The sequence below is a fragment of the Strongylocentrotus purpuratus genome, unplaced genomic scaffold, assembly GCF_000002235.5.
Source record: "Strongylocentrotus purpuratus isolate Spur 01 unplaced genomic scaffold, Spur_5.0 spur5_scaffold_5, whole genome shotgun sequence".
Taxonomy (NCBI): domain Eukaryota; kingdom Metazoa; phylum Echinodermata; class Echinoidea; order Camarodonta; family Strongylocentrotidae; genus Strongylocentrotus; species Strongylocentrotus purpuratus.
This window is the reverse complement of record NW_022145611.1, coordinates 37733734-37749827: the sequence shown is the minus strand read 5'-3', so window position 1 is coordinate 37749827 and position 16094 is coordinate 37733734. Positions and strand designations below refer to the sequence as shown.

The following is a 16094-nucleotide window of genomic DNA, read 5'->3' as shown; positions in this document are numbered from 1 at the left end:
GAGCGGACGTCCGAGTCAATGATTTATTAAAATTAAGTAACTCACTCCTTTCCCGCCAATCGACCAAGCGAAGCAGACGACAAAGAGGCACAGTGAGTCCACTCATAAATCTTTGTTCAGTGCTTCAACAACGAGGGTATGAGCAAACATCATTTGAAGTATGAAACTCTAATAGCGGATGAAAAGATTGTCACTTCTTCTGCTTTTAAAGCAAGATCTCACGTCTTCTTTTTCTCACTCAGACAAGAATGTTATGAAGATATTGGACTTCAAGTTTGATGAACATGGTTAACTTGCAATACTTGTTTTCTCAAAGAAGAAAATAATCTAGGAGATATTTTGAGGTAATCATTTACATCATTAAAGGGATAGTTGAGTTCTGTTTTCAGACCGCAAATGCCTTCAAAGTGCATGGTTATTGCTCTTATTCTTATCTATGACATTCTAGTGCCCTTTTAGAACCTACAATTGCTATGAAGGTAATTTTAGACCCCAAAATGTTTGAAATTTAGCCAATACGAGCATACCAATTCAGCTCCACTTAAAAAAAACACGGTGACCGTTAATTGTTTAATTAAAAATAATAATACATGGGCCGGCTGGTTGTGCGTAATATAAGCAACACGATAATGCCAACAACAAAACCAACATCCGCATTGGCTGAAATACGACGTAAAAGGCGTTATTTCGTTTTTTCAACGGTTTTTTCAATTTTTTCAAAATATCTAATATTTGTGGTGGTACACAAGTATTAGAAATCGTTCTATTTCAGCCGTCTCTGAACCAATTTTGATCAAACAAAGATGATTTTGTCATTTAAATATTATGTTCTTTCAAATTTGACACTCAGTTTTTCATTATCTCACAAACAAATATTTTGAGTAGCGCCCTCTGCAATAGAACTCACTTATCCCTTTAAGAAGCAAAATACAACAAAACTTTAATATTCAAATGCTGAAATCTTTTATATATTCAGGTATTATTCGATGCCTTTTCAACCTCTTCAGCTACTGTAAATTCGCACACCGTTGCTTTTTCGACTGTCTAAAGTTATAGCTCATGTTTTCTTACAACTATGGCCGGCCTGGCGGGACTAATGTCATGTACATTCGGACCTAAATATTTCCCCTTCTGATGCTGGGCAGCATTATCATTAACTTTGAACAGATCTAAGAAGCCGGTGATGTGCAATCTAGTAAATTAGATTATAATACGTAGGCGTTTGGCGACTGGAAAAACGACTTCCATATAATGGGCAACGCCCCCTCCTAGATGATTTTTTTTTATATCGGGATTCTCTCTAGCATCTGTTGGTATACCGAGGGGGTAGTTGGTATGTCATGAAGCTCGTTGGGGCACACTGGGAACTTTTCCAGGGGGCAGAAATTTACATTTACATGTATGTATAGAAAAGGGCAAGGGCAACAGTATTACAAGGGAAAATGCATAGAGATAGGGGAAGATGGAGCGAGTGGGAGAGGCTGCACTTCTCATGAATGTCATCTATACCCATGTAATACTTAGATATCATCAAAACTGCATACAAATTGGAACAACCAAAAACAATTTACAATTTGCAGAACTGTATCTAGTCACGGATAAGATTTGTGAATACCACTTAAAAATCGTAATTGCTTTTGAAATCCCTCTATGAATGTTCAAGTGGAGAAAAATCATCATCAAAAGCGAAAAATGAAATTTACAAAATATGCTAAACGTATGTATTCCATCTTCTACTTCTTTTTAAAAATTCATTCAACATTTCATTTTTAATCAGATTTTGTTGAATAGAATACATCCTTCGGAATGGTGTATCCTGATGTTAGCTTGACTAAGCAGTCTACTTTCTGTCTAATTTACTACTAACCTCTCGATTGGTATAATCGGAAGCAATAGGAGCTAGTCCTCATGAAATGGGGATAATTGACGTCGATCTTTGGACGGGATGTGTCTGTAAGGACTATGCCATATCGTCAATGAATGATACTTCCTTGGGTTTCTTATGTTCCAAGTACACATGGTTTTAGTGACAGCGTCTTAGACTAGAGCTTTATAACAAATCTGTTGGTGGATATCATCTAACGATATCTACACCCTACACCCCCCCCCCCCCCCCCCCCACTCCCCTCCAGTCTCCTCCTAATCTTGTGAGGTACAGTAGGTCCATGGGTATATCGTGTCATTGTTGGAAGTAGTAATTGAACCTTTGATACTAGGAAAGTTAGCGTTCGGCATGGGTCAGGGAACCCAGCTGTGGGACATGGCTTATGTGTCAAGTTCCGATCGTGACCGCCATGGTATGCCATGGATGGTGGGGGAGGGGGTAGGGCAGTCATACGAAAGGGCGTAGCCATGGGCTTTTATAGCACCACGACACCCATCTACTCTCGGTCATAGTTTAGTGTGCTTATCTTGGCATGGTGTATAAACCCGACCGGGGGGGGGCAATGGTTTATATTATCTCAGATGCTCCGCCCCCTCTTAATGTCGGATTAGGCTACGCCCCAGTCATCCACAAATTATATAAACGTTCAATTATCCTCTTATTACATACCATGAACTTGCCACCTCTGATGAGCTGGGTCTAAAGTAATCGAAGGAAAAATTAGATTAATTGGAATTCCTAATGGGTCAACATTCTCGACAGAGCAGATTTGAATGGCTTGCGGTTCATGTACTCAGTTGACTCAAGTTAAGCATGCCATTGTGCTTTTACATAGAAAGTCTATTAACTAATGTGTTGTTGCACGTAGCAAAATGAAATTGTTTTATATGATGTCACTGTACTGGCATTTGTATTGTTTTCATTTGACACCATCGAAATAGAGTACAATGGTGGGTGCAGGATTTCAGAAATGGGGGGGGGGTAGAATAATGTATACTGAGAAAGTCTTTGATCCATCGAAAATGGTGCTTCTACATCTGATTAAGATCGCCTTAAACATATATAAATAACGTATGACTTTTGTTCATAATAAACTCATGGACGTGTATTTTCTGTATACAAAATACCTTTTTACAGTCGAACATGTATCAGAAGTAATTATTGTCGTCGATTTGGAGCCACAAGTGCGCTAATTCTTATTTATAGTTCATGAATTAACTCCTTGAATGGCTCTGAATAGACCATTCATTCTTGAGAAAAGAGAGCAATTGGGAAGGAAGATGAAAGCAAATCTTGATTCTTTTTGACAAAACAAAGGGGAGATTTTGTCTCGAGCTAGCATCCGTTTTTTTTGTGTGTGTGTGTGTGTTTTTATTTTAAATAAGGTTTAAGGTTTTTCGGTACATGATATAGCAATACTTCTCAGCTCAATATCTTCTGAACTCTATGTTTGATACATCCCTGTAGTTCTATAAATGGGACGTGTGCGTCATCCAAAACGTATATTATGGCCAAACTGATTATAGAGGGACCGTTATAATACATGATCACTTGTATGTGATCCAGGCTATAACGTACTAGAGATGAGATAGCTAGAAGCAGGTCTGTCATGTTTGACCCCATGCTACTCTAAGGTGCGTCATAGCCTTTTCTTGTTTCAAGAATTGACAAACAAAGGCTATAAGTATTGCTCAGGATTTATCAAAATAAATATATACTCTGCACGATGCATATTGCATTGAAGCAATTTCTACCGTCAAGATATGTTCATTTTGACGCCTAGTGAAGTTACAAATCTGTTTTACTTTAATATTCATCAGCCTTTGGATATAACTGTTTAGAAAGGGTTAAATGTAATGTATGAGTAACTTCTATTTGTATAATCATGATGAGGGACTTCCCAACCATTAAATTCTTTAAATTCGACAAGCTATCAAATCATTATGGAATGCACTTTACATGTGACTTTGGAAAATAATATGTAATTTGATATTTAACCTATTACAAAAAAAATATATATATATATATACCAATGAAAGATATTAGTTGTAGGTAAGGACATTGGAAACAAGAAATGTTCTCTCCTCAATATTATTATAAATTATGCGCAATATGGTTCTGTTTATTATCCACATAGGCCTACTTTGTTTTTTTAATTCAAGTCATTGCTAATATTTTTTTAAAGATATGAATGTGTTAGTAAATGAAATAATAGTGAGCTGGGAGATTCGTTGAATATACTTTATTTTTAGACTATGTTATGTTTCACTCAATCATTGAGTTATTAATGTAAATATGTATTGAAATTATGGAAATAAAAACCTCGCTTGAGGATAAGAGAAAAAAACTTGACACGCTGTTTTTCGTATCTAGTTCAACAGATAAAAATGAAATTACATTACAAAATCATTTGTATGAAATGATATTCACTAATCTTGAAAATTTTGAAAAAAAGAAATTAAATTTTCTCCATGTTTCACCTATTTTTTGGTTCAAATTAGGTTTCCACGTATAAATTTATCGACACAGATTGCATAATATTTTGTAAATTTTCTCCTTTTTTCAGCCATTGAGGAATTCCCTGGAGATCTGTTCACAGAAGAGCAACGAGCAAAAGGAGCGTTTATCACACATGCCATATGTGTAAGTATGCATCTGTTTCTCCGTCTGTTAACTAGATTTATTTTCTTACATGAACAAAGTATTCGTAATCCTAATTTCTAATTTACCATTCATACATTTTGTTATTTGTCAAACAGTCTATATGCCTTCTCGTTAGATGAATGTAGAATTCGAGTGGTATTTATGTTTAAAGCTACTATGAAAAACATGTCAGTGTCAACTCATATCAATCAATTGATAGCTTATGAGCATTGATGTTGCTGAAAGACTGGTAAACTGAGAAAAAAATTCACTGAAATATTACTTACTCCATCCATAATTCAGACTGATTTCTTCTGATATTGCCTAGAAAGCAATATACAAATAAATCCTTTGTAATAAATGAGATTCTTCAGTGTAGATTAGTAATTCCCAAGAGTAAAGTGAATAGGTTAGTATTTTATTGATCTACAAGACTTTTTTCTATTCATTGGATGTTACATCTTCGGTTTGACATTCTTAGAACCGGAGATGATTCCCTATCCAGATTCGATCATCGTATGTTTGCAATGTAATCGTTGGTAGAAGCATGGTTAGGTTGTTAAGATCTACCGACGTATTCGAATGTCAAGAAGACATCGACAACATGTTCAAGTGATCTTCCAGATTGGAGGTTTAATGAAGTAAGGGATCAAACGACAAAAGTCAATTGACACCAGAAACCGTAATGAACCCAAATGACTAGATGTACCAATCTTGTCCCGCTAGAAATCGAAATTGATTGACTGCAGGCCATACTGGTAGCGTCACATTCTAACGACGCAAACACGTGTGACATTTCATAGCCAACCTAATGTTAGGTCAGGGTGTATCACGTGACCTTCGTCATTCCGCTGCGTGTGCGACTCCACACGAAATTGTCTCATATGATTAGCACCGACTTCATGTATATCATTGTAATCGTGCGCTTCTTCAACTTTGACAGTAATGGATGATGAATTTGTTTGCGTAGCGTCATGAGTTTATATGCGTTTTATGAACCGAATGAACCTGTGAATGAACAAACAATGTTTATCTGATATCCACAGAAAATGTCATATTGCTTATTTGGCATTCCAATACCTTGATTGATAGGTTGAATGATTGGTGTTAAGTTACCACACTGGTGAAAATGCATTTGTAAGCTTTCGCGATATCAGCAAGGCGCGTTAATAGGGAGAGGGAGTTGGTGTAGTGTTACTACTTTAAATAAATCTTGAAAACAATTAAGTCAAATCAGAGTCGCATCTTTTAGATATTATGATTTTTTCGGTCGCATACATTAATAATTAAATCTTATTGATGTCCCTTAAAGCCTTTTAAAATCAATGACAATGGAGCAAATCGACTCATGATGTCCACGGAGCCTGAACTAGGAAATCGGGAACTGATGCCTGGTTGAATCCGGGACCTTCCGTTTCCAAGCTAACTGCTCTAACTCCTAAGCCATCACACCTTCTAAAATGTTATCGGAAAAACGTAGACCCTCGAGGTGGTACATGAATTAAAGAATAAAATCCCATGTTGATATTTCAGGTCAACGGGGGAAAAAGATTGGTGAACGATTTCGCATTATTAAGACCGCGGGCATTGAATTACCCAGCAAATGGCGTCAACATATAACAGTTTAAGATAAATCTGCAATAAGGCCTAGTCTTCGGGAGGGGTTCGTGAATGATTTTAATATTAATAGATTCCCAGAATATTACGCTACATTTTTCATTACTTTACATAATACTAGTTTAGTCACTGAAAAAAGAAATATAATATAATAAAATGTATATGATATAGATTGTGTGTTTTTTCTTACATAAATCACCAAATTATTTGCCAATTATCTAGGATGCGTCTATGTCATGGAATGAAATGGGATTTTCTTGAAATGACCTCTGAGTCTGTCCCCTCTCAACTTCCCTAGTGCAAATTTCTTCCTGTGTCCTAAACTGAATGAACAAAACGTGAGATTACATTTTGAATGAAGAATGTAAAAGGGAAATCACTTACCACCATTACGCATGGATAGTTGGACGGGTCGGAAATGAATGACATTGCCATTATCAACTTCAAAAAGCTTTCACCTAAAAACCTAAATACGTGCCCTGTCCTATTTTTGTTCACGATTCTGAGTCTTAGAACATCTGTCAATAGCAGATGTGTGAAAACGAGATTCATATCTACCACTGATCTTCAACACAATGTGCGATCGTGACCTGGTGAATTTTTCAAATATAAACAGGGTAAAGTCTGCATCGACTCTAATTTTGAACATTACAAACCTCGAATGCTATGTCTGATCAAAAGTCTGAACCTATCTATTTGTACAGTACCTGTACAGTTTTCAGAGCAAGGACAATGACTTACTTTATAAAGATTCAATTACAAAACGCATTCTATATCCAACATGCCGCAGTTATGCTAGCTATTACTAGAACAGAAAAAAATCAAATTCTGACGTTTTTGTTTTCATAAGAGTAGGTTATTTTCGTTTGTCTGAAGATGGAATACGAGGAAGTGGCAGGCAGAGATTCTAACTTAGGGAGTCTTTGATGTCGGTGCTCATTAGCGGGGTACCGCATGGTGGTTGAAGCCCATTACATATCATGTGCAAGACAGATAGCTGCTCCAAAAATAGCTTCAACCCGGTTTCACAGCTGTCATTTTCACTCTGAGCCGTTCCGGGTTGTGCAAACTCTGAGATTGGCACAGCAAACATGATGAACCACTAATGATCGGTATCCCTGATCCGTTGGCACCATTTCTCTCATTAAGTGAACATTTTTGTGTGTTTACACGTACCAATACATGCTTTCTTCTACTCGAGAAGAGCATGGTTAACATTCATGAAGTGGACCTTAGTGTGTTAGCCCATGTTCTCTGATGTGACATGCCGCAGGGTTTCGTGTGACGTGCATTACCAAATAGGTTCATCTGCACTTTGTGGTGTCACAAGAGACAATGCCTTTGCTGGTATTAGATTCTCGAATACGTAAAAATATCGGATTCTAGTCCGAACTGTGGCTAGAGCTTTGCTAACTCCCTGCCTATGTCCTTGTGCAGAATTCAGGTCACGGCTTTTATGAACATCATACCATTGGTGTTCTATTCTAAAACATGATTGCGTATTCCCATGTACCACATTGAAATCCATTTATTAACACAAAGTCATAACAGCGTCAACAATTTTGAATACTAATCCCAAGGACGACGTGGAGTTAGGCAATTTAAAAATTAGGGGGGCATTGCTATTTATACAACCTTTTTTAATTCTATAATAGTTGTATTAATTATGCATGTTGTTATATAATCACTTTTATTTGTTTAATCAATTCATACGCTAGTTTTATAAACCGTTTTGCCTTTGTTGATGTACAAAATGACCAACCGGTGCAGTGGTGATTTGTTGAGAGCATATTATTACATAAGAAGTGTCCAACTTGCTTTTCAATTAACAAGCATATTAATTCGATGACTGGGTCAATTTTAAAACATCATCCTTTTTAAACACATTTTGTTTTTCTCCCTACAGGCCGTATACATGTTTATTGCCCTGGCCATTGTCTGTGATGACTATTTTGTGTCTTCGCTGGAGAAAATATGTGAGGTAAGAAACGAACAGATCACCTGGCCAGCAAGCTAAACTTAGACTTTCAATTTCGAAGAAACAAAATTATCGTAGAAAAGAATTTAATGAGGAATGTGTTTGTGGGTGGTCGGTAAATGTTGTTAAAGTTATTTTTATTAATTTTGATGAGATCATGTACATTCTCATCATGTTAAAGATAAGGTTGAGTACTGGTAAAAAAAAGAAAATTATTTCTCACAGAATCAAACGAAACTTACACTGAATGTTCAAGATTACAAATAAATGACATGTGCCAAACAATTTTGGAAGAAAATGTATACTGGCTGAGTAATGAGCATAGAAAGACAAGGAATCAAGGTAGTACCAACCCCGACACCATGCGTGTTGTCCCATACATAGCTTTCTGTGTATGTGCTTGTTACTTTACCAAGACTCGGTCAAATTTATTATGATTTTGATGACTCCAGAACCTTGCAGTGCACACCAATACTTACATGCTACATGATCAACTGTTTCTGATCCTTTCCACACCTTTTCTTTCACAATGCAATCGCATTACCAGTACTAAAGTTTATCTTTAATGTTTTCTTTGCAAATTTGATGGGAAAGGAGGATAAAGCGATAAATGCACAGCATCATAAACTGATTGGTAGATTTTTGGCTCTTCAAAATTTTGATAATGATGCCATTCGAACCATTAGCTTACGTTTAGACTTCATTATTGACACATAGTCATATCTATACGAAATATTTCATCTAATTGTTTAGTATATCCCTTGAGCCCCCTCTACATTTTAATATGCGATTTAATGTTCTTTCATGATTTACTCGTTCAAGAGAATACGTGACGTTTATGTGCACACATGATTAAGTTTAATCCCCCTGAACACTCATTTCATCCACAGTTATTATATTCCACATTGAACACAGGTGAATATACTTCACATATCCATTACGTAGAGTCTCGGGAATACACGTGATGTAATTGTGCCTTATAGGTAACAACTGTTATAAAATCGTTTTTATAAGCGAAATGCAAATGTAAGTTGCTGTGTGCTAACAGTAATTGAGATAGCAGTCCACTTTAGACGCGAGTGATTGTTTATTTAATATTATTGAATTAAGTTTCGAATGTAAAACGTCTCTCTCATTGTTATTATAGAATACATAGTTGTGATGGCAGCTATGTTGACATATTCAATTTTGTAATAAAATGGTGCTCTTTGCAGCATTGGTCATAATGATTCTATTAGGGGAAATAAAAAATGAAGAGGATATAATCACATACATTAGTCTTAATCCTTAATCCTATAACCATTACCCTTAAAGTGGAATGATGATGACTTTTAGAGAAAGAATTAGAAATGTATCGACAACTCCGCAAGCAGAATATTCTGATAAAATGATAACTTTGTAAATCATGCTTCTTATTCGTACCCCCATCTTCGTATTTCATTTAGCATTTACAAACGTATCCCCGTCTGAGAAAGATCTTGTCTTTATCATCTTATTGATGTATAAGACAACATCAGCGTGGGAGGAAAATATTTCGCTTATCCGACAGTCAATCTTGTTTTTTCATTTGGTTGATTAGTTAGCTAGCATCGAAACATGGCCATCATTATCCAAACAGTAGGGAAGCAATGGAAGAAAATATGCATGTCCGAGAAATAACTAATGGAAAATTTTGCATATTTCAATTTCATTTCAAAATGTTGTATTTCTAATTAAAACCCTTTTAAGACTAGAATATTTTTAAATGAATAATTAGTATTTGTTCTAACATAATCAACTACTTTTCATAATGATCCTCTCATTGAGAAATTAACAAAATTACCAGGGTTTTCACTGATAAAGCGATATTTTTAAAATTATTTTCATACATTTTAATCGACCATTGTTATTAAAGGGAGTTAATACTTCTCATTGTACAATCGCATGTTAAACATGACGAGTATAATATGTACACAGTGCCGAATATGAATGTAAAATGTAGCGTCTCTACGACTCTACCCATTGTATTATCAAAGGTATATTCAATAAAGGCACTTTGTAATGAAAGAATTGACATTATGGCGATTCTAGTAACATTGTATCTCTTCTTTATCTTTCCATTGGAAACATCTCCCACACGATCTTCCTCCTCACATCACCTTTTCTCATCATCTTTATTCAGAACCTCAGCTTAACGGAGGACGTTGCCGGGGCAACCTTCATGGCGGCCGGAAGTTCTGCGCCAGAGCTCTTCACTTCAGTAATAGGTAGCCGCTCAATGCTTCTTATCTCCTATCATATACACATGATCAGATTCAATTTGTTACAATGCTAAACAGAGAATGTGTTGTGGCAAATGATAGATTATGAAGAAAGCTCAAGATCATTTTCACTGATGCTATTTCAAGTTGCTCTGCTGGCACTAATTCATGTACAGGCGTAATTATGGGTTTATTGCTTACTTTGTTAATGTTAGCTCCTGTGTTTCATTACGAGGTGTATAATACAAATATTAATGAGTAATTTAGAATTGCCCTTGCCAAGTTCCCTGTATCTTTTTCCATATTTAATTCGTCATAAATAACAAATTCTCTGTTCGATTTATAGAAATGAACTTTACCTATTGCTATGATTTTCTCCTTTGCCGAAAAGTAAGATTTTTTTTTTTAATTTAAGTTTTATTTTCCTCTTCAAACAAAAGGAAGTATAGATACCTAGGAAGGCTGACTGCACTTTGCATCTTCTACCAATAAATCCCATGAAACTCTTATAAGACTGTTTTAAAGGTTTTCAGAAGTCTCTAATGGAGGCAAAACAAAAACAGAGAGAGAAAAAAGTGGCACGTGAAAGAAACGAGAGGCGTTTGCGATAATCTACCTTCGCGGGAGTACATTATTCCTACACAGTGATGTCCAATGTTCAATTTGGCATTTTATTGGTGTTAGGCGCGAAGCAATGAAAACATTAAGTGGATTATGGTGAAGTGGCGCAGACGACATAAAAAGATGGGACTCTACAAACCCATCTCGTGGGAGAGCAAATTCCAGCTTGTTTGGACGGGAATGAGATAATAATGCTCATGGCCAAATTGCTCTCAGTCGCGCTCTCAGATTGCTCCTTTAGTGGCCACGCTCACTGTATATTGGTTCCTGTTTTCAGGCAGTGATATGAATGTTATTTTGGCTGATGTGGTGTAACGTCACGATGTGGATGTCAAAAACACCTTCAAACTTTGACAGAAAGGGGATAGTCTATGAAAGTGTATTCGATTACTCCGCTGATTTGTCTATTTATTTTTTATATGCATGTTCACAATTTCACAATTCATTGGAGTTAACATCACATGAAAAAGAATATAATATAAAAAATCATTTTCAATTTTACAATCCATTTGAATTGACTTCAAATGAAAAAGAATATAACTATGTTTTATCAAAGGCAAGTTGCAACTATTATACAGTTTTAAAGAATGAACACACAAAGGTGATGAAACATAAGCAAATAGAGCTTGAATTGTTACAACATCTTTCAAATATATGAAATATGGCAAATAAAATTCCTAGAAAGGGTTGTGAACTAAAGGGTTGATTACATCACATTACAGTTTTCTGAAGATTCTCTGAAAATGTCATCAAAATTAACACTATACGCATTGTAATAGTGATATGACATCAAATTGGGTTTTATACATAGTATACTGTTTTAAAATAAAACGTCTGTTACAAGTAACCATATCCTAAAGAAATTCTGTAACTACCAACTGGAAATGGCCAAGTGTCATTTCGGCCTCTGTTTCCATGGTTTAGCTTCATGTATGTACTGTATCGTTGAGAAAGCAAGCTCATACTATCTAATAATAGACGCTTGATTTAGTTTGTCTAGAGACAATAATCATCAGAATGACGTAAAGTATTTCGCATACGTACAGTTGCACTTAAAATGATTTAATCAAGGGCTCTCAGGGGTTTTGCGTAATAATTTTTCTTCTTACGCGTGTAAACTTCGTCTGAGAACTATCTCGTTGCTGTTGAACGGAGTTCAGTGCATGGTTAACCTACAAAAGGCATGATTTAATGAGAATAATAACAATAATAAGGAGAAATATTTTTTACACGCCTAAGTTTCTATGCGCCATGGTGCTGTTATCCTTTGCATCATTTGCAGCCTTTAAGCAAAGCATAATACTTACCCAATAGAGAGCTTGGACAACAGCACACCAGCTACATTATTTCATAATGGGTACTGTACAGTGCTGGGAGGTGTTTCACAAATACCAAAATCTACCTAAGTTGGACTTGAACTAAGGCAAGTCCAACTTAAGTCAATCTTAGTCTTTGTGAAACGCCCCCCGCCCAGACGACTGTGATATGAATGGAAATATTGACTACCCCCAAAAAACATAATTTTAAGCTGCTTTTGTCGTTGTTCCGATAAATCCCAAGCTCATGTATGTGCAATTGTGCATCATTTCGTCAAGTATGAATTTATCGATCCACAGTACTGTAATGATTAATGTGTTAACTTTGACAGTGTATGTGGGTTTGTGATAGGGAAACCAATCGTAACTATGATAAGCAGATGATATTTGATTGATGGCTTCAGTGATCTCTCTCACGAGGAGTCCCAAAGAAAATCAAGACAGTCATGTCTCACGTGGTGAGAAGAAGGTTGAAGAACTGTCTCATTACCTTGTCATCTTTACGAGGAAGGAAGTAATGAGAGTATAAGATGAGGCTTTGAGCATTAATTGGAAACATAGAACAATATTTCATAGAAGATGGCGTTGATGAATTCTCCAGTTTTTCCTTTCCCGTATCGGTGTTTGAACTCAGCTAAAACAGGATATAAACCAAAGATTCGAGCAAAACTTAAGCAAAAATAACAGGAATTTTAAGAAGAGATATTTGTTACATAATATAGGGAACACTGTGCATAATCCATGTCTAAATTCGTTTATTTATTGATCAATATGTTCCATTAGAAGCAGTTATATTGAAATCCACTGCTCAACTCAAATGGTCTTGCATTATAATTACCATAACATACACCAAATGGAAGATAGGGCCTTCATGTCAATGATTTTAAACTGCGAAACCTTTACAATTCCGACCATTTAAATTGCCCCAGTACCTGAAGTAATGTAATTGTGCTTTCCATTACTTCGTAGGTGTGTTCATTGCCAAAGGAGACGTAGGAGTGGGCACGATCGTGGGATCAGCTGTTTTCAACATTCTTGTCATCATTGGATTATGCGGACTGTTTGCCGGTCAGGTAATTAACGCATATTGTACACACAATAACTAGAGAAAGTTCAGTTTAGGTGATGCAACATGAGAATGGATAATCTACAATGGGTCGCTTAAAAGTTGATCAAATACGCCCACAGATATGCAAGGAGCTGAAGAAGTTGGGCAAGGAAACGGATTTTTTTTTTTTTTTTTAATTTGCAAATAGGAGTTTATAACGCCCTTCTGACTCTCAGCAGAATTTTAAAGAGGCAGAATTCTTCCCAGACTGGGGGGGGGGGGGAGGGTGTAATGTATTACTGAGTTTCGCGTTTTGCCTACTCAGTACGTTGTTTTGGATTTTTCCTCTCGCCTTCAAATGGGCGAGGAGGGCCCGAGGGTTCCTCCCTCTGCTGGATATGCCGCTAAATACACATGAATAAAAGCTTAATCGACATGTAGACAGTAGGCAGCAGTGAACCACATATAACAGGATTATTTCTATTTCTGTCAAAGTAACGAAGAAAATACGACGATAGATATAAACCCGTTAATAAAACGTTTAAAAAAATATAAATAAAAATAAAATTTCTTCATTCAAATTTTCTAACCTTTCATAAACCAAGGCTTCTGATCTTGAAGTAGGATCTCAATTTATTTATTTGTTAATCATGGACGCCTTGTTCGAAGGATCCGTAGTGAAGTAGGTTGAAAACGTCATGTGGAAGATTTGAATGAGAAACGTGGATTTAGAGCAAAAACATATCAAATTAGAATTCAACGCGTCCAGTTCCTGAAATGGACAGAACATTAGTGGTGAATCCAACATAACTATAATGAAGCCAGTTTTACGCCCCGTGTTTGAAAGACTGGATCAAAACTCTATACTACCTAAACAAAATAAAACTCGTCAATATTTGTAAAAAAAATTGTAAGATTATTCGTCGGAGAATCAAAAATAATCCATACATTGCGTGATGTTTATTTCGGCGTTCCTTCTACGTTTATTTTGAGTAATTGAATGTGACGATGTCCTAGCCAGGCGCATGGCGTCTTGGTTACCAGTTATAATCCCCAGTAGCTGGATGGCCTCGGGCAAGCAAAGCTTCCACTTAATATGGCGTCGCTTTTTTCTTGTAATGGGAATGAGACTAAAGTCATAGAATGTAGAGACTTTTTTGACGGTAAGAACAGTAAGATCACAAAGATTATGCGAAACGAGGAATGCATTTTTCCGGCTACTATAACGGAGTTAGGAATGATGTATTTTGTAACTAAGTCTAATGTCTAAAGAAGAGCAATGAGAAGGGATGGAGGAAAGTAAATGTGTGGCAATGGTGTCGAAAAAATAACTTATTCATATATCTTGCTCTTGGAAAGAAATTAAATCCTCGTGAATGTTGTAAACTTTAAGAGGGTAATTTTTCAAGGGTCTCTTAATGGTTTCAGTTCGGACACCTACACTAAATAAATGCCCATTTCAAAACCAATTAGATTTGATTAATTTGTTTCCGTTACCGATTCGTCGTATGGATTATTCCTGACTTGAACCTCCCACTTCTTAAGAAGACGTTAATGTCCCTCTGACAGGTTACGTTCATGTGTGGTATAACGCTAAATCAATACCACTTCCTGTTTATGCGAGCCCTTGCTCCATACTTTCCTATTCATTTGCACCCCTTCTTTTGATACTTTGTGGAATAAATTTCATGAACAAAATATAATTTGATCAATACCAGAATAACGTGTTCTCGGGTGTAAAATAGGATCCCATTCCTTGGGTCATTTGGTCGCTGTTAGCTTCCATGCTTCCGCTCCCTGAATAAGTTTTCTTGCTTTGTTGCTTTAAATGATGGTGATTTTGTTTTTGTTCTGACAGGTAGTCCATTTGTCATGGTGGCCTCTATTCAGAGATACATTGGTCTACGCAATTTCAGTAGTAACTCTCGTCTTGGTCATTCGGGATGGATATATCAATTGGTAAGATCTACAAGCCTATTTTATGCAAATTCATTTGTTCCTATTTACTCTACTATACATGGTTAATAAAGAAATTACCCCTTCTCTTGTTCCATCTATCCATATTTCTGCCTCTCTCTCTCTCTCCCTCTCTTTCTGTTATCTTCTTTTTTCACATTCCCTTACAGCACACACACACACGCACACGAACGCTCACATCTTCTCTCTGTCTTTGTTAGAACATTATAATAAACTTAAAGGCAGCATATTGTTTGCACGTGAGTTTATTTCCAATATAATATCTATCATTCAATTTTAGTGTTGTAACATGATGATTCACATAAACTTTGGTAATATACATTTATACCTTTTTTCAACATGACTTTGTTATCCCTTTCTAAACTAAGTAATTTATAAGGCTTGCTTGTTAAAATACGAATTCCCACCTGACAACTCTCTGCTGTTCTTTGTTCGTACATGTTGTGCATAAAGATTCTATCTATTTCTATTTATATGTATGTGTCATATCTGTAAAGCGCTTATAGAGACATCGTTGATGTATTAAGCGCTATATGAAAGTGGAATATTATTATTTATTATTATTTATGATAACATTGTACTTCTAAGCATTTCTAATAAGATATCTGTAGGGATTTAATGAAGTATAAGGAAGCTGAGTTGAACTTTACAGGATTTTAACTTATATCTTTCTCTTTCGTTTGTTTTCAGGTATGAAGCATTGGTCATGCTACTGATGTATTTGTGCTACGTGATCATTATGTGGTGAGTAAGACAGCTTTTTACTTTT

General features: G+C 36.0%; 1 protein-coding gene across 1 annotated transcript in view; it reads left to right on the top strand.

Moving 5' to 3' along the window:
* Positions 1-16094, top strand: part of LOC115919082 (sodium/potassium/calcium exchanger 3-like) — a 33618-nt gene that overhangs the window by 8850 nt on the left and 8674 nt on the right. Inside the window, exons 2-7 of the mRNA XM_030999337.1 lie at positions 4452-4528; positions 8052-8126; positions 10285-10369; positions 13270-13373; positions 15207-15307; positions 16016-16069. Of these exons, the coding sequence (XP_030855197.1) occupies positions 4452-4528; positions 8052-8126; positions 10285-10369; positions 13270-13373; positions 15207-15307; positions 16016-16069 (496 nt within the window). The remainder of the gene's footprint in view (positions 1-4451; positions 4529-8051; positions 8127-10284; positions 10370-13269; positions 13374-15206; positions 15308-16015; positions 16070-16094) is intronic.